The sequence below is a fragment of the Anser anser genome, assembly GCF_964211835.1.
Source record: "Anser anser genome assembly, contig: HAP1_SCAFFOLD_134, whole genome shotgun sequence".
In the NCBI taxonomy this organism is placed as follows: Eukaryota; Metazoa; Chordata; class Aves; order Anseriformes; family Anatidae; genus Anser; species Anser anser.
The window spans coordinates 229,429-248,468 of record NW_028153844.1 but is presented as its reverse complement, the minus strand read 5'-3'; the positions used below and the strand labels follow the sequence as shown (position 1 = coordinate 248,468).

At 43.6% G+C, this 19,040-nt stretch overlaps 1 protein-coding gene across 1 annotated transcript; it reads left to right on the top strand.

Annotated features, from left to right (window-relative positions):
* Window positions 1–11,838: 11,838 nt before the first annotated feature.
* LOC310891359 (zinc finger CCCH domain-containing protein 11A-like) lies at window positions 11,839–16,728 on the top strand (the record flags this gene model as incomplete). Its single annotated transcript, XM_083853617.1, has 8 exons — window positions 11,839–11,881; window positions 12,390–12,470; window positions 12,887–12,997; window positions 13,736–13,798; window positions 14,057–14,152; window positions 14,363–14,428; window positions 14,942–15,328; window positions 16,444–16,728. The coding sequence occupies 8 exons, from the start codon at window positions 11,839–11,841 to the stop codon at window positions 16,650–16,652; spliced, it is 1,056 nt and encodes a 351-aa protein (XP_083709743.1). The 3' UTR covers window positions 16,653–16,728.
* Window positions 16,729–19,040: the final 2,312 nt, after the last annotated feature.

Sequence of the window (19,040 nt, the reverse complement as noted above, 5' to 3'; positions counted from 1 at the left end):
TAAATTGGACCTAAGTCATCTTTTCTAACCTTTCATGATCTTGCAGCAATGGATGATGATGGATATATGGATTAGGGAACAGCACGTGATGGCAAACCTGTGGTATTTGCTACAGCGCAGAAAGAAAACAAATTGCTTCCAAAAAATCAAACTAATTCAAAATTCTTGGTATCATGCAGCCATGCCACTGGCAAAGTGAGCATTGCCCTGCCTCTCAAAGCTTGCTGTATCCTTGATCTGCTGTCTTCCTGCTGTTAATTGATTGCAAGTCTACGTGTCTGATCAGGGCTACGAGTTGTTCTCGATATGGATACCATACGACATATACTGTGCACGCTTGTGTGTATAGATATGTTTATCCTGTATGCATGTACATATTTGATCTGGATAGGCTGGAGCGATGGGCTGAGGTCAACTGTATGAAGATCAACAAGGCCAAGTGCCGGGTCCTGCACCTGGGGCGCAACAACCCCAAGCAGAGCTACAGGCTGGGAGATGAGTGGCTGGAAAGCTGCCTGGCCGAGAAGGACCTGGGAGTGTTGGTTGACAGTCGGCTGAATATGAGCCAGCAGTGTGCCCAGGTGGCCAAGAAGGCCAACAGCATCCTGGCCTGTATAAGAAGCAGTGTGGCCAGCAGGTCTAGGGAAGTGATTGTGCCCCTGTACTCGGCTCTGGTGAGGCCGCACCTTGAGTACTGTGTTCAGTTTTGGGCCCCTCGCTACAGGAAGGACATGGACGTGCTCGAGCGAGTCCAGAGAAGGGCGACCAAGCTGGTGAGGGGTCTGGAGAACAAGTCTTACGAGGAGCGGCTGAGGGAGCTGGGCTTGTTCAGCCTGGAGAAGAGGAGGCTCAGGGGCGACCTTATCGCTCTCTACAGTTACCTTAAAGGAGGCTGTAAAGAGGTGGGGGTTGGTCTGTTCTCCTACGTGCCTGGTGACAGGACGAGGGGGAATGGGCAAAAGTTGCGACAGGGGAGTTTTAGGTTGGATGTTAGGAAGTACTTCTTTACCGAAAGGGTTATTAAGCATTGGAACGGGCTGCCCAGGGAGGTGGTGGAGTCACCATCCCTGGAGGTCTTTAAAAGACGTTTAGATGTAGAGCTTAGCGATATGGTTTAGTGGAGTACTTAGTGTTAGGTCGGAGGTTGGACTCGATGATCTTGAGGTCTCTTCCAACCTAGAAATCCGTGATACTGTGTGATACATACGTATGCATATTTGTGTGCTGGCCCCCAGATCACTCATGGTATAAAGCATTGGCCTCGAAGGCATACTCATCAAAATATTTGGTAGATCCTCCATTTTTTTCTAGTTCCCTCAAAATGAGAGAGTTTTTACGCGCTCTCTGTGTCAAAAAGGCAAAACTTCTGATTTCCACTGTCGCTCTCGCTAACTTTCTATCACTCACTCCTCGTGTGTGTGTCTAAACACATATGTGTGTATGCGTATGCACATTTGTGTATTTCTGTGCACTGGTGTGTTTTTTGCTGTACAGGTAATAAAGACGGGGAAAGGTTTTAGTGTTTTCTTAATAGGTGAAGAAATCTTGAAGACCAGAGATTGGAACATACTGAATTTTGAATTAAAAAAAAAAAAAAAAGTCAAATTTTCTGGCTGTGGAAGATGGAGCCTCATTTTTGCAGCCACTTTGAATCACGAGTTCATCTCTAAATGCACTGGGTTTTTTTGTTTTCGTTTTGTTTTGTGTTTTTTTTTTTTTGGTTTTTATTTTTTGAAGAGCTAACTAACCCTGGCTGTCTCCAGTCTGAGAGAGTGTTCAGATGGACTTGCTTCCTCCATTAGTTATAAGCTGTTTAAAAGCACATCCTATGTTTGAATTGTGGATGAGAGGCTCCCTTGGCAAAGTGAGGAGGCAAATTCTTCCTACCTGTAAGAAATGGTCCAGCAATTCGTGCCACTAAGGGGTTTTGAAGGGTTAACATTGAGGCCTGGGTTTAGGCGAGAAGAGAACAAAGGGATTTCTTCGGAGAAAAACTGCTGACTTTGCACGAATGTGCAGTAACTTCTGACAGCCGGCCAAGAGACCACTAGATAAGGAGGAAGAATATGAGCCTCCCTGTCTGAGCGGCCCCCGAGAAACTAACAGAGACTGATAAGCAGGCGCACCTGGGAGGACTTCGGATTCGGGAAACCAATTATAACAACCCTGCCTCTTCTAGAAGTAGTAATGAATATGTATTAGCCTAGGAGCATAAAAACCAGCCGCCTTACGTAACAGGTGTGCGTCCCGGTGGAGCAGAGACTCCCGGCGCACCCAGCGCTGTTTGCTTGCCTCTATTCGTTTAATAAATTGTAAACTCTGATTGTAATCCTATTTGGGACTCAGTCATTTATAACAATTGGGGGCTCGTCCGGGATGGTCTTGGTTCCTGAATTCTGACTTGATCTAGGAGGGGCGCCCCCACCATTTGGTGGCTCCTGTTCGAGTCAGGTCAGGGCTAATGCCATCCTGAACCTGAATAAGGGCAAGCAAAGATTTAGATTTTTTTATGAGCTCCCTTTGCCGGCTGCAGCACTATATTTTGCCCGTAATTCTGCGCGCGAAGATCCGAACGAAGACGATGGAGTCGTAAGTATTTAAGGCGTATACCGTTCGGTTGGGTGGGTTTCGGTTGCCTGTGTGTGTGAGAGTGTGACTGAGACGGAACGTAGTTCCGAAGCGATTGTGGAGGTCTTCTAACCGCGGTTCCAATCTCCCGCGAGGGACTTGGCCGGTGAAGGACCGAAGCGATTCCTATAGGATTCGTGGGTGGGTGATAGGTCCTAAACCCCCTGCAAGACACTCTCACTAAGGCAACCAAGGGCTGTAGGAATTGCCACAGTAAAATTCCTAGATGGGTCAGACAAAATTGAAGACCCGGGACCAGAGAAAAGGGAGCAAATTACCAGACATACCACCAGAAAGTCCATTAGGGATAATGATTAGAAATTGGAACGATAGGGGCCCCAGAAAAGGGAAAAAGTAAATTAAAAATGGTTCAGTATTGTATGACAGAATGGCCAAAGGAGCCTTTAAGACCACATGTCTTTTGGCCCGTTTTCGGATCCTTTGAAGACTGGGTTTGCCAGGCCTTAAATATACATGTTAATTCAAAGGAACCTTTTAGCCAGGAGGAAAGTGATTATGCAGGATTATGGATCAGGATCTCACGTCCTTTTCCAGCCTCAATATTTACACTAAAAGCAGACGAGAAGTTTGACGAAGAAGAGAACAAAAAAAATAAAAAATAAAAAAAAAAGGAAAAAGAAAAAGAAAAAGATGATGAATGGGAGTCATTGGATAACCTACCACCTCTGTATCCTAACAATCCACCCCCGGTGGTGCATCTTGTAATCCTGTTTTGTTCTTAAATGTTTTGACTGTGTCAAGGAGGAAGGTGGGAGCATTATCTAAGTAACAGTTTAGAAGTTTGGGTATGTTCGCGGTGGTGTTCGGTCAGTTTCCCAAGTATCGGGGGAGCGGGGCTGACTGATTATCAAAGTGGTAGAACGGAGAGTCACTTCTTTGGTGGTTCGGGCCTGAGCCCTGGGAATTTGGTAAGAAGGGGGAGAGCGAATTTATTTAGGCCTCAATACCTTTTTAAACCCCCATCTTGACGGATACACAGGAGTGATTCCTTGTTTTGTGTAGGCTTACTAACAAAGTGCATGAGAAAAATTAGCATTTGGCTTGAAATTCGGTCTTATTGAAATGTAAATTTTGTGGAAAAGGTGTTATTATTTGTCTAGAAGACAGAAGGCTGAGTGCTTCAGGTGTTTTTCCGAAGTCCTGCGGATTTATGATTGGAATGGGGCTCATTAATAATCTGAAATAGTAAAGTTTGTATGTGGAAAGAAGAGTTTAATCCCAGAGAATTGGGACATTTGGGAAGAAGATTAGGAAAAGATAGTAAAAACCTGCAATAAAAAGGTTTGCGTGGAAATTGAAACAAGGGACAGTAACTAATATAAATAAATAAAAGGGAATGGGAAATCAAGGAAAAGGGGAAAATCCAAAAAAAAAAAAAAAAAAAAAAAAAAAGTCCTAAAAAAGAAAAAGCCTCCTTGGGTGCATATTGGCACATTGGAAGGATATTGTTAGAAATGGGGGCACAGAAAGCAAGAGGACTTTCACTAAGTATTGCAATCAATGGTGGCCACTATATAAACTAAATGGCCACTTTATAGATCAATAACAGTGTCTTGCAATTAATGTTTTTGAGGAGAGAAGGAAAATAGGATGAAATGTTGTATAGTGATATGTTGTTTCAGCATGTTGGAGGGAAAAGGTTTGGAATTAAGTTGGCCCCTGACTGAGCCTTTGGTGTTGGCATTAGAAAAGTACGGGCTGGAGAAAGATAAAGGAAGTGTTAAAAGGGTTGTTGAAGGTGTTAAAGGCTGTGTGGCATGTAGTATTTAACAGAGCTGTTTGAAGTTGAATGAGCAGGGGAAGAGGATGTAGGAATGTTAATAGTTCCGCCTCAACCCGAGGCTGAGATCTCTAAATCGCGGTGTGAGCCCTCTGGGGCAGGGGGACCGTGATGGGTCCGAGAGAGTTGTCGTGGAAACAGAAAAGCAGCTAACTCTTGAAACAACCTGAGTTCCTGTGTGAGCTCAGATTGCCAATGGGACCGCTCAGGGAACTTTCAACGATTGCATTCCCCTGACCGACCCCCTCACTGAGACCCTAATCACCCCGGAAATTATGTAAATACTAAAATCTGGTTAAATTGGCTATTGGGAATTGAGAATCTGTTCCAACAAGGTCCAAAAGAAACCCCTATGGAATTTATGGAATTTTTGAATTTCTGGACCAACTTTGAAATGCAATGAAAAAAAAAAAAAAAAAGTGGACCTGGCTTAAAAAAAAAAAAAAAAAAAAAAAAAAAAAAAGAGAGAGAGAGAGGCAACTGGCTAACCTCTTTCCAGGGCAATCAGCCCCTGATATCAGAAAGAAATTGTCTTAGGCTGCAGGACAAACAACAGTCAGGAATGATGGGGACCTGGGGCATCTACCCTAGCAGGTCCACTAGTTGAAATAAAGCTAGGAAACGAAGACAGGCTTGAATTTTTTGTTGGTTATGGGAGCTTCTTTCTCTGTGTTAATTAGGCTGTAAATGTAATAGGAGCAACATATTCAGTGTTAAATAGTTTAAAAGGACGATTAGGAACTAAGACAACTACAATAATTGGAGCCACAGGGAAAGAGGAAGAATGGTCATTCTTACGACCCCTTGATTTGCGTTTTGGGGGTAAGGAACTAACCCATAAATTTTAGTATGTACCAGAATGCCCGATGCCACTCTTGGGACGGGATCTATTAGCCAAATTAGATGCAACAATAACCTTTGAGGATGGAGAATTAATAATGAAGGTACCTGAGTCCAAAGTAGGCCAAATCCTAATGATCAAAGATAAACCCTTTGTTAATATTCCAAGAGAAGTAGAAAATGCAGTTATAGCAACAGTACGGGAAACAGATGTACCAGGGAAGTCGAAACTGGCACAACTGGTAAAGGTGGAATTAAAGGAAGGAGCCAAACCTGTTTGAATCAAACAATATCCACTTAAGATAGAAGCTAGGCACGGGAATAGTGAAAATTATTGACAAATTTCTCAAATATCAGATTCTGGAAGAATGTAAATCGGAATACAATACTCCAATTTTTCCAGTAAAGAAGCCGAATGGCGAGTATAGATCTGTACAAGATCTTAGAGCAATAAATGAAATAACAAAGGATATTCACCCGGTAGTAGCTAATCCTTACACATTGTTAACATCTGTGAAAGAGAAATATAAATGGTTTACCGTGATAGATTTAAAGGATGCCTTCTTTTGCATACCTCTTGATAAAGATAGTAGAAAATTATTTGCCTTCAAATGGGAAAACGTATTGAAGTTTTTGGACCACATATGGTAACAACCGTTTTGGAACAAAGGGGGGGGGGGCACTGGTTATCACCCAGCCGGATGATGAAATATCAGGCAATCCTAACTGAACAAGATGACATAACCTTGAAAACGACTAACCTGTTATATCCAGCAGTATTTCTAGGAACCGTTCCAGAAGAAGGACCGTTGGAACACAATTGTGTGGAAATAATCGAACATATGCCAGCCACAAAGATTTGAAGGATGTACCCCTTGAAAGGTATTCAGTGGGAATACCACACTCCGTGGCACCCACAAAGCTCAGGGAAAGTAGAAAGGATGAATCAAACAATAAAACAACAATTGGCTAAGTTAATGATCGAGACGCAGCTGCCCTGGACGAAATGCTTACCATTGGCACTTTTAAACATAAGAACTAAACCACACAGTGAGACTGGATTATCATCATATGAAATGTTATATGGTATGCCTTATTCTCAAGGGATGCCCCTAGGGAACAATGTAGTTGAGGATCATAGTATCCAGAAATACATAATTACCATTGGAAGGAGATTACAGGAGATAAGAGAAATTGGGATGATGACTCAGACACCACCTTTAGGATTTGCTATTCATAAAATACAACCAGGAGACAAGGTCTTAATAAAAACCTGGAGAGAAGAATCATTGAACCCCCGATGGGAGGGACTGTACCTTGTTTTACTTACTACTGAAACAGCTGTGAGAACAGCAAGAAGGGGTTGGACCCACGCATCCAGAATAAAAGGACCAATAACTACCGAAGCCTGGAGGGTTGAGTCCACTCCTGGGGAACTGAAACTGAGACTAAAGAGGAACTGATATCCCAGCAATGAGGTTCTGCATGAATTAAGGGCACTGGATAATGAGGACAAGGCTGAAGGGAGGAAAGGGAGAAGGCAAGACCGGGGTAGGACCCTCCACTGCGGCGTGTATGGTCTACCGAGGGAGGCAACCCCTATGGGTATTGACCGCCGAGTGAGAGTGCCTCGACCGGACTTCTCCCACACCAAGATCAGTTTGTCCTGAGAAAAATAACATGAGAACCTTTTAAACCCATAATAAAATTGTGATTAGTTTTTCCAGGAGCTGGATCACCCCGAAGGGCTGAATGGTAACACAAGCTCTGAAAGCGGGCCCAACCCCATGATTGAAGGCGCTTCCCACACTCTCAAGATTGGACGGCGAAAAAGGCTTATAATATGACAGGTCGCCAAAGAGAACTGAATTGTGACTGTAAGTGGAAACCCAACGTGGGAGCTTGGAAGCGTGCATATACGAGTACAAATGGGGCAGACATTGTAACAGGACCACTCGGTAACAAGGACACTCTGTATTATCACGCCCCAAAGGGTAAAGATGGATGGGATGGTCATTTTCCAAATGGGACGTGGGCCCTAAAGGGACATTATTGGGTGTGTGGCAAACATGCTTACAAGAGGCTACCTGGAAACTGGTCGGGAATATGCTATGGGGGGTACATAAGGCCCTTGTTCTTTTTATTGTCACAAACACAAGGAAATCATTTAGGAATAAGATTATATGATGACCTGAACAGAGTAAAACGATCTATTGATACTTCCTTATCCGGGGATAGTGCCCAAAAATGGGGAAAGGATGAATGGCCTCCTGAAAGTATCATACAGCATTATGGGCCAGCTACCTGGAACCCGAATGAGTTGGTATCAGGAGCCCGAGAACCTATTTATAATTTGAACCGAATAATTAGGTCGCAAGCTATCCTCGAAGTTGTAACCAATTAAACAGCGACGACCTTGGATCTTCTGGCTGATCAATCCACTCAGATGAGGAATGCTATCTTTCAACGTAGAATGGTCTTAGACTATTTACTAGCAGAAGAAGGGGGAGTGTGTGGAAAACTGAACGATTCTAATTGTTGTCTACAGATTGATGATAATGGAAAAGTGGTCAAGCAGATAACAAAGGAAATTAGAAAGCTAGCCCACGTCCCAGTACAAACTTGGAAGGGTATGGATTGGGATTTCTTTTCATGGTTGCCTGGTGAACCATGGGTTAAAAGGATGCTGTTTTTATTTTTATGTGGTATAGTGACATTATTGTTTATACCTTGTATGATACCTTGCTTTACGTTGTTGATACGGCGAGTAATAAATAGCACCCAATTTGTGATGACTTCAGTGGAGAGAAAAGGTGACGTGTCGATAATGATGCTTAAGAAGTGGACACCCCGAGAACTGACTGATGAAATCCAATTGTTACTGACAAAGGTTGAAGGAGAGACACGAATTGATGATTAAAAAAAAAAAAAAGGGAGGAATTGTAAGAAATGGTCCAGCAATTCGTGCCACTAAGGGGTTTTGAAGGGTTAACATTGAGGCCTGGGTTTAGGCGAGAAGAGAACAAAGGGATTTCTTCGGAGAAAAACTGCTGACTTTGCACGAATGTGCAGTAACTTCTGACAGCCGGCCAAGAGACCACTAGATAAGGAGGAAGAATATGAGCCTCCCTGTCTGAGCGGCCCCCGAGAAACTAACAGAGACTGATAAGCAGGCGCACCTGGGAGGACTTCGGATTCGGGAAACCAATTATAACAACCCTGCCTCTTCTAGAAGTAGTAATGAATATGTATTAGCCTAGGAGCATAAAAACCAGCCGCCTTACGTAACAGGTGTGCGTCCCGGTGGAGCAGAGACTCCCGGCGCACCCAGCGCTGTTTGCTTGCCTCTATTCGTTTAATAAATTGTAAACTCTGATTGTAATCCTATTTGGGACTCAGTCATTTATAACATACCCCTTTATCATTAATTCACGGATTCAGTGTTGGTTCGGCCTCCAGGAGAAGTTAACTGGAAGTCTTTGAAGATCGATAACTTTGCTGAGGTTGTCCAGGTAGGTGAACTCGAAGACCCACAGTGACTGGAACGTGCTATTTAATGCGTCATACTGCGTTCTGTAGAAGTTACTCGTAGCCATAGTTGATCATTGCCTTGCATGTATGATCAGGTGGTTTTTGAAGAAGTGACTCCATTTTCAGGCTTCCGCATGTGCTCCAAGGCATATTATTGAGGACGTGGAAGAGAACACTTGCTGACAAAGCTCCTGGCAGCTTTACAGAACTTTAGTTTAATATTGTGTTAGTTCCCGTAACAGCTGATTTCAAGGCATTGCTCTCCTCAAGAGACTAATTTGATGAACAGAAGAAAGCTGGAAAAATGCTTGTTACTCATTATTTTTCACTTGTTGGTACTTTCTTTAGGGTTACTTTTAAAAAGAAGATTTCACTGATCACAAGCCAGTGGAAGACTTTCAGCCCAAGCAAGGGTGAAGACAGCTCTCTCCAAGAGCAGAGGAAGTCCCTGTGGAGAGAACCCGAGCTTGTTATCAGAACTTGTCGGCATGTCTAAACAAGGAGACGATTGCTACTTCTATTTCTATTCTACCTGTACCAAGGTATGGCTGGGTTTCTTTTGCTTTGCTTTGCTTTGTTTTTTTGTTGGTTTTTTTTTTTTTTTTTCATTTTTTTCAGGAAGGGGTAGAGTAGGAGGAGGAGGCACACTGGTCTTTGGTTAACGTGATAACCAGATAGATTCTGAATTCAATCGTGGCAACCTGAGGCAGTAGCATGGACGTTTTTGAGGCTGTACTATATTTTCCTTGTTGGTTTCCTTTTGGTTACAGGGAGACAACTGTTCCTTCCGCCACTGTGAAGCTGCTCTGGGGAACGAGACAGTCTGCACGCTGTGGCAGGAGGGTCGTTGTTTCAGGAATGTCTGCCGATTCAGACACATGGAAATCGATGTGAGTGCCTAAAGATGTGTTCTCAAAATAAATCAACAAAAGCATTTTTCAGTGCTGTAGGTGTGCTGATTGTGCTTTTGCAGGACAGAGTCCTTTGCTTTGGAATTACACTGGTTTCTGTTAGCAGGGGAGGGGGTGGGAGGAAGGAGAGGGAAATAAAATCAATGCCTTAGGTATGTCTTAGCAAGATTTTCTTTTATTAGACGCCGACAGTATTTTCTCAACAGATGCAGAATAACCGCTAACTAGACTGCTAAAACCTGCTGGAGCAGGGGGGTAATAAACAGGCTGTACTAGCCTCCTGAGAGCAGGCTTGATAATGATCTATCAGGTCTCTTGTGTCCCGGAGTCCTTCAGATAATGCTGTTCTAGCTGCCTGGGCTAGGAAGCAGTGGGGAAAGTTAAAGGTGCAGAAGAACGAAGTCTCCGAGAAGTAGTTCTGGATAGAGTTAACGTAGGCAATTTAAGATGTTCTTTTTCCCTCTGAATAATCCTAGTATAATCCTAGGTGTATTAGTTTAACCCACCCTAAACTGATGTCTGAGAGTGCCTGTCTTCTCAAACTGAATGATGACAAGGCTAAACGTGCATAGTGGTTACAGCTTCTGCAAACTTTGTGAATATGCCCGGAAATACTATACTTCCGTGATAAACTGACCTTTGGAATGATGTTTCAGCACTGTATTGTGACAGCCCTATCGCTGTCGTGACCTGGAACTGTGCATCTCTTTGCAAACCTTAGGTGCATGTTATCACGAGCTTGTCTTTCTTTCTGTCTTCAGAAAAAGCGCGCTGAGATTCCCTGCTACTGGGAGAAGCAGCCAGTAGGCTGTCAGAAAGCCAACTGTGCTTTTCATCACGCAAAGGGACGTTACATCGATGGCGTCTTCTTACCACCAAGCAAGAGTGAGTTTAGGTCCTTTTTCTTTAAGTATTGAAGAATTAATTTTGCATATTACTTAGTGGGTGCCAATAGTGTAGGAGACATCAGGTAACCGTCCATTTGTGAGTGCAGGAAAAGGTCTGCAGTCCTAGGTGGTCAGCTAAACCGAGTGTACTGCTGCTGTACTGCTGGTATTTGTTTTCTGCTTTCATGCTCAGCTTCTCTCTGCTTTGTGTGATATTTGCCTTGCAGTTTGCTTTCTGTTGTTTCGTCTTCTGCTGGGTGGTAGGGAGATGTGTTGTTGTTTGAAGGCAAGTCATTGTTCACGGTGTAAACAGTGGCGGGATGGGCAAAAGGAGATGCTGCATTCATTGCCTGTGCAGGTTATCTGCCTTAGCTACCATCTTCGTGCATTGTGGTCAAAGTTTTAAACTGCCATATTACTGATGATCCTCCTCTTCCTCTAGCTACACTGCCAAGTCCGCCTGAGTCCGCGGACGATGATTTGAAAGTGGCTCAGATGTCACTGCAGCAAAACAAACTTTCTGTCCAGTCCAATCCCTCTCCATAGCTAAGGCGGGTGATGAAAGTGGAAAACTCGGAAAATGTCCCAAGCCCTACACACCCTCCAGTTGTAATCAATGCTGCAGATGATGATGAAGATGATGATGGTGAGCATGGTTTGGTTCTTGGAAGGAATTTGTGCTGTAAATGATTGTGTAAGTCTTTGGTTCTTGGAAGGAATTTGTGCTGTAAATGAATGTCTAAATCACAGATGACCTGAGGTCTGACTAGCGATAGGGCAGGCAGTCCGCTCAGGTCACTGGTGGCTTTGTCTGGCAGTCAGTGGACAGAACCTGAAATGTTGGAGGAAAGCTTAGAACCACTCTTGGCTTTAGCTGGTCTGTTGTGTAAAGCTCTATGTGAAACTAGGAAGGAAATTCCTTTTTTTTTGTCTGAAGAGTAATATGTTGTGTAGTAGTTAAAGCTGCAGAGAGAATCTAGAGTCCTAGATGTTTTGTCCTAGGGTAGTCTACTTACGAGTTCATCAGGTCAGTGTAGCTGTATTAAAAAAAAAAAAAAAAAACAACTTTTTTATAGGAACCATGGACTGAAGTGTCATTGCATGAGCTACATAATCACGAACAATCTGGCCTATGCATAACTGAATAGATTTTTCCCCTTCAGACCAGCTTTCTGCGGAAGGAGAAGAAACTAAAACTCCCGTCCAGCAACCAGCTGAGGAAGGCCAAAATGGATTACGGATGATTTCCACTCGGAAAGCCAGTGCTACTACTGCTAAACAAGGTATTCCAGCACCTGTAGTAGGATAAATCGGAAGGAGAACTTGACAATTAACTCAAAAGCAATGTGGCGTAAAAACACAACAGAATGTAGGGGTGCTGAATGGACTCGGTTATTTCCATGATCTCATTTCTCCCTGATACCATCATGTGCCCATTGGGTCAGAAAGTTGAACTCCTTTTCTTTCCTTTTGGAGAACAAAACAGGGTCACAGCATGGAGTTTAAATGGCTGCACGTGCAGCCTGGCAACCACTGTTGAAAGCCATATCTAACGATAGAGGGATCTAATATCACGTAAATGGATTAAAATTAAAACTACAGTTTTTACCCTGAAGGGTGAAAGGAGGGGCAAAATGCCATTGATTCTATGGTTGTTTCACTTGTGAGGAGTGTTGACAGGCTTTATTCTAAATACTTCTGAAAGTTCCTGAGCACTAAGAAGCCTGAGGATCTGTGGTCCTCAGTGAGTGCCTCTAAGCCTTAGTCTCATTAACTGTTTTCTGTTTTCAGAGGACGGTCTGAATTTTGGAATAAAAACACTTGAAGAAATCAAATTGCAGAAAATGAAGGAAAAAACTAAGAGACACGGTGGTGAGTTAATATTCCCTGCTTCCTTACCCGGTTCACCTTCATCCTGTGTGATGATTTTTCTTTCAAAAAAAAACTCTTCCAGTAATACCGGGTAGCTGGCTATGCTTTGGTGAATCCAACTATTTTGCCAAAGAAGTGAAATTTGATTGGCTTCAGAATGGCAGGTGATGGTGGCTGGGAGCTGCTTGAGGGATAGACTTCCATGTTTAGCTGGGGGCATCGAGCAACCTGATTCTCAGCCAGCTGGTATTCTAGATGGGAATTCCAAGGGCAACCAGAGGCAAATTAGTCACCTCTCTTATTTGCATGCTCTGGTCACTGTATGTTTGACAGTAATGAATAATTAAAGTTTTTTGCTCTTCGTGATAGTTTTTTCTGTTTGGTAAACTTCCTTATGTTTTGCTTGCTCTGAGCAGAAGGTCCTTCAAGATCTTCTCTTCCTCCCGTCGATTCTATGATTTTTCCTGCTCCGGAAAAGGAAAATGTCCGGACAGTGGTGAGAACTGTGACACTGTCTACAGAGGAAGGTAATAATTCATGCTTTTGTTTTGATTTCATTACTCCTAAACTGGAAGGTTAAGCAAGAAGGAAGGCAATTCACCCCTGTTAGCCTCCTGGTGCTGCCGCCTTCTGTTCAAAACATGCTTTTATGCTGAAAGTCCCTGGTTGTACTGGAAAGCTTTGGTGCTCAGGTTAAGTGCAGTAGCAGGAGAAAGAAAAAAATGTGTCAGTATGCAAATAGGGGGATAACTGAAAAACAGGAGAGTAACGAGAAGAAAGAGCTCTAGAGGACAGTGCTATGTAAGAAGCAATTTCTGAAGCTTTAAAGAGGCTGACAGTGGCACGTGTGGACAGTAGTGCGATAGGAGTCTGTGTATAAATTATATTGTTTAGAGTTGTGCAAATTCCTTTGAAAGGGAAAGAAGTGAAGAAGTACTTCTACTCATAGACATTCACCTTAGAAAGGAATATTTCTCAGCATTTGTACCTAATAATATTCTGCTTGCTTATGCAGCTCTGTTCTGCACAAAGTATAGCTGTCAAGCAGACTCAGATTCATTCTCGACTACATTCAGCTGGAATTTGAGGCAAACACTGAGACTATGGATACTTTTTCTAAGTTAATTATAGTTGAAATGTGAGTTTGTGTGGTTTAGCTGTCAAAACAGTGCCTTGCTGGGTTTTTTTTGGACATGGGCTAACAGTATACTATTTCTATTGGCTACTGGTTTCTATGAAATAGAAAAATTTTACTTTTGTTTTAGGGGAGGAACCTGTGGTTCGACTAGATCTTGCTGAGAAACAAGGAAAACGGAAAGCCTCCGTGGGTAAGAACTTTTTATGAGCTGTTATTTAGGTGCCGCCTTCTCTATATGACTGCATTGAAGAGTATTTTTGACGTATGAGAGGAAAATGCATTGCAGTGGAGATCTGTGTTGACTGCAGAAATGGCAAAAAAACCATTTAGCAGCTGAAAGGCAATTTTATGAAAATATGCTTGAAAAATAGAAGCTTGTGGTTGACTGTTCTCAAATCTTCCTGCAAAGAAATGTTCTTAAAATATTCCTTGTTTTCTCTGTCTGAAGCTGATGTAAGCGCCCTTCCGGTGAAGCGCAGCCTTGCTGAAAGGCTGGGGAAGAAGGTGGAGGTTCCGGGAAATGCTGACAAAGCACCAAAGAGAGGTACAGCTACTAAACAGGCATCTGGATGTGATTCACGGGTTTTGTATTTAGGCTTTCTGTTTGTCCTTTTCCTGCGATGTTTCTTTTTGCATGTTGGCTGAGGTCTTAATCACCGGGATTCAAAGTTACCTTTCCTGCCTTGTTTTCGAATGTGAACACAAAGTTGACGTTTATGCAGCCTCCCTAATTTGGTCTTTTTCTGTTTTGCAGTTCAAGTTCCCAAGTCTGTGAAGGAGAGGCTAGGATTACCTTCTCAACGGACTAGTGCTGCGAAAGGTAACAACTGGCTATTAAATATACTTTCTCCTTCTTCCTTTCCGTGAACTTAGACCGTTTTCATACAGCCCTAAAAAGGAATTCAAATGAAAACAAAGAACTGATTCCTCTTGCTTGAGTGCTGAAGCTCTTCTGACAGCCACTATCAGAAATCTGCCTCTAGGTGTGTGTTTATTTTCCGCTTGTGCCTTGTCAAGGTTTTAAGCTGCTTCTGTGAACCATCATATACAATTAGAATAGAGCCACTGCCGGGAGCAGGAATTTGAAATGCAGTCTGAAAAAGTAATCAAGTAAACTAGCATTTCTGTGTAGCAACTCTCTCTGGATAGGGCTGGTCTTCAAAATACAACAAGTGGCTCAGAGGAGGAGGAGAATGTTAGGCTATTGTCCTAAGATGCGTTATTGGGAACGCTCAGGCTTAGTTTTCCTTAGTACTGTGACAAATTTTGGAGACTTAAACTATTGTTGGACTCTCTTTAAATGTTGGTGCTTCTCATTTCTTGATGATGACAGGGAAGGCTGCTAAGCCAAAGGGAGAGATCCATGTGAAAACACTGGAGGAAATCCGTCGTGAGAGAGCTCTTCAGAGACGAGAATGTCAAGCCAAAGCCCAGGCTGAATGGCATGGTAAAACCAAAGATCCCAGCGCAGGGGCAAAAATTGAGGGTGAGCCCAAGAAGCAGAGCGTGCTCACTCTTTCCGGGCCCAGCAAAGTGCAGTCGAAGGAGCCGGCAGGTAAAGCCAAGCCAGAAGGAGAAGTGCGTGTTAAAACCCTGGAAGAAATAAAGCGCGAGAAAGCTCTGCGGATGCAGCAGAGTGGAGGAAATGTGCCAGCTCCCCCAGCACAACCTGGACCTGCCCCAGCCGGGCAGAAATCGTTATGGAACACAAAGCTATCAGGTAATAAGATGCTTTAATACCTGCCCCGGTGAGGTGCTTCCCATATTGAGCAAGTTCCGTTTGCTCAGGATCTGCTTTGCTTTTTCCTTCAATGCAGAGGATAAAAGAGTTTAAGGCTACAAAGTTCAAAGGCAAAGAAGGGCCAGAACATGCAACCATGTCTGTTTTCGTTAATTACGTGATGGTATTCTGTATTTCCCACTAGAAAATTAACACATTGAGGGGCTTTTTAGTCTAATTTTGGTATTCTGTTTTTTTCTGCCATCTGTTTACGGTATGAAGTCCTCCCTGCGTTGAGTTCAAGTTCACCTTCCTCTTTGGCATGTGTTGCTTAACTTGACACGTGTATGTGTTTGTAAAGCATGCATCAGCGTCTTAATGTGGGGGGCCAGTTTCTGTCAAAAATGACAGAGGATCAAAGGCCTCGTTGTTAAGATTATATCAACTTTGTAAAATGAGATTGTGTGAGGGAGATAAGGAGGGCTTAAAGGCTGCATGCACTGCACATTGTAGCCTTTCTCTCTGTCTCATGGGACACGAGGAAATAAACACACAAAGAAAACAAGTACCCAGCCTTCTTTCGTTTCTTCTCCTGCCAGCCAGATGTTAGGTCAGGAATGGGAGACTAGAATATGACTCTACAAATTTGGATTTTGTAGAACAACTTAATAGATTTTGTGGGACATCACTGCAGGGGAGAGGAAGCTGGTACAACAGTTGCATACACTCTCTTGTCTTACTATACCTGCTGCTTTTCCTTTCCTAGAGGGAGCAAGACTTTAAATACAAAAGCTGTCAACATTTGTGAATCTTACTAGACTTCATACAACGTCTTAGAGTATTGCTTGCACTTGGGATCGCTCTGTGTCTGAGTTTCCCTCGTCCTGGATTATGATTTACTGTAGCTATTCAGTTCCTTTGTTCCTTTGTATGGATTGTTGGTAGACGGAGTTTACTATGTGGAAGATATTGCTGAGAATCCAGGCAATGGCAGTGTACTTCTGCTGGCCAAATACAGTTAACTGTGTAGACGGGCCGTGGAAATGAGGAAGAGAACGTGGATTTTTCATGAGGCAGAGCAAGACTGTATCAGTTCTCTCTTCCTTTTACTCTAGCCAACTTTGACATGTTTGCGAAGCCTTGGGATGGGAAAGTCGCTTCCCCCAAGAAGAAGGCACTGAAACGTAAGGCACCTGGCAGTTTTCCCTCTGCTGTAGCAGCTGTGAAGCCACGGACTGCCTCTGACGCTGACACAATGGGACCTCCAGCCAAAAAAGCAGCTATGGTAAGGACAGGGGCTAATGCAGAAATGGATCCCTTGTAAAATTTACACCCTCCTCTAGGAGAAAAGATGGAAAACTCAAAAGTTCTACAGGCTTTCTGTTTCCTTTTAAATCCAGTAGCTGCCTACAGAATTCTTGTAGTACCCTTCCATATTTATTAGATTAATGGCACTATTTACTTAGTCCTCTGTGATTCTGTGATTTCTCTGGTGTGGAGGATTTTGTCCATTAATGCTGTGTTCTTAAAAGACACAAGATCATTAGTAACCTCCAAGTGAATATTAACTTTCTTCAGGAGCACCTTGGTTTTGTATTTTGGCTAAGGCTCCGCAATGCCAGAGGAGAAGCAGCATGGAGGAAAAAGCTAGTAAGGAATCTTTTACCCATGAGTCCTAAATACTGTTTTGCTGCTTTCTAGGCTGTTCCAGCCACGCTGGAGCACGTCCCAGCCACCAGACTTGAAGAAAATCCCCAAAACAGGTGATGACCACAACTTGTTCTTTTTCTCAATCGGTGTATATCCCCAGTGAAACATAAGTTCTGTCACACGTGGGGAAAAAAGGAGGGTTCTGAGATAATTAAAGCCCAAATCCATCAGAGGAATAAGTCACGTGAAATGACTTTCTAGCAGCTAGCAGGAATGCTTAATTAGACTTACTTTCTTTAAATGCTGCAAGTCGGTACAGCTTTCCAGTGACTTCTTGCTCTGTCTGAATACCTAAATGAGGATGAGGTGAAGTTCTCCTACTTCCTCGTGAGGTGATAAATGATGAGTAGTGTCCTCTGCCTTTTGGTCCTCAAGAATGCCACCCGAACAAACATACAAGGTGACAAGAGTGCAGGGAGAGCAGAGGGAAGTGATGGCTGCAGATCAGCTTCCTGTAGTGGGGAGCAAACTCTGCTGAGTGTGCCGTGGGAAAAATGACTAACTTAGCAAACAGATATTTGCAGATGGAGACTTCTTACCATTTTTACAGGAAAATTAAGCAAGGTGGCAAAGTGCCTCTTGCTACAACAATTGAACCATCTTTGCTAGACTCCAGGTGCTCTGGCTTCACAGAGAAACCCCCAAACTGAAAAATGTACCTGCTAATATATTGGGCTCTAAATGTAGCCCTGGGTTAATTGAATAACAATCCCTGGGTAAGATTGAAGTGCAGGAGGGGTTGGCTACGGTTTTAAGAGCCGGTTTGCAGAAAAGGGATTTCCCGTTAAGAAATGGCATATACTGATTGTTCTCTTCCTTGCTCTGCCAAGACCTGAAGCACATCTTGGAAGCCAGGCAGAATCTGTGGAGCCAATGGAGTTCTCAAGCTCGACTTCAGCTTCTTCCCAGCTAGAAGAAGCAAGGACACGCCGGCTGAGTTCCACAGGCAACGCGCCCGTATCTGTAGACGAGGATTTAGAGACGCTACTTTGGGAACTCTCAGACGGCATACTGGAAGCCGAGCTCGACTTGGACCCAGGGAAGGATGAGGATGACCTCCTCCTTGAGCTTTCCAAGATGATTGATGATTGAACTGCATAGTCCTATGGTATATTAAAAAAAAAAAAAAAAAAAAAAAAAACAACTCTTCTTCTTGTTGGATACCCCGAGGTGATCCTTTTTCGAACTGAGGCTTTGCAATGAGACTTAAAGCACAGTTGGAACTGGTAGAAATTGGCAGGATCTGCACTCAGTTGTCCTAAGTTTCCCTGCTGGTCAGAGTTAAGGTCTTGTGCATGGTTCCGTAACTATAGGTGGCTACCTTTGATATCAAGAGGACAAAGCACTTGTTTCTTTTGGCACAGAAAGATGACCATCGGCACGCTGCGGTGGCTGTGAATTGACGTAGTGATGGAGCGATGCTCTGAAGGCTTAAACGGAAAGCTTCTTCCTTCCCCCCCGCCTTGGCACAGCTCGATGTTGGGCACATTGTGAAGCCTGGGTGTTCTGATTTCTCGGACAGTTGATACCCAAATCCCGGAGTTACTATGTCAACTCTTGACTTTTATTTGTGTATGCCATTGTTTTGACTGTAATCTTTTCAGATGATGAAGCTGTAGGGGCGGGAGGGAGCAGAATAATTATTCTAGCGTTGTGGACCAAACATGCTGCCAGGAGTGGTGGTGGTGGGGTCAGCCCACCCGGCCTTACTTTCAATTATCAGGGATGATAAAATGGTGTGAAAAGCAGCAGCTCTGCGATACGGCTACGCTACCCCCACTCCCTTCTCTTGTGCTGTACCAAAGTTCCCCCAAGCTTTGGTTGGTGCTTTTTGCTGGTGACAGTAGGACTCCAGGGCGAGTAGTCGGGACTCTCCTGCAGTAACTGGGTCAATTAAGGGTTGGTTTAAGTGCCTCCTGGTTTTTAAAATTGCTCCCCTGAGCTGCTGGCTCTGCTGCCTGCTACAGCAAATGTTCGGGTGCCATCAGCGTCGCACTTGGGC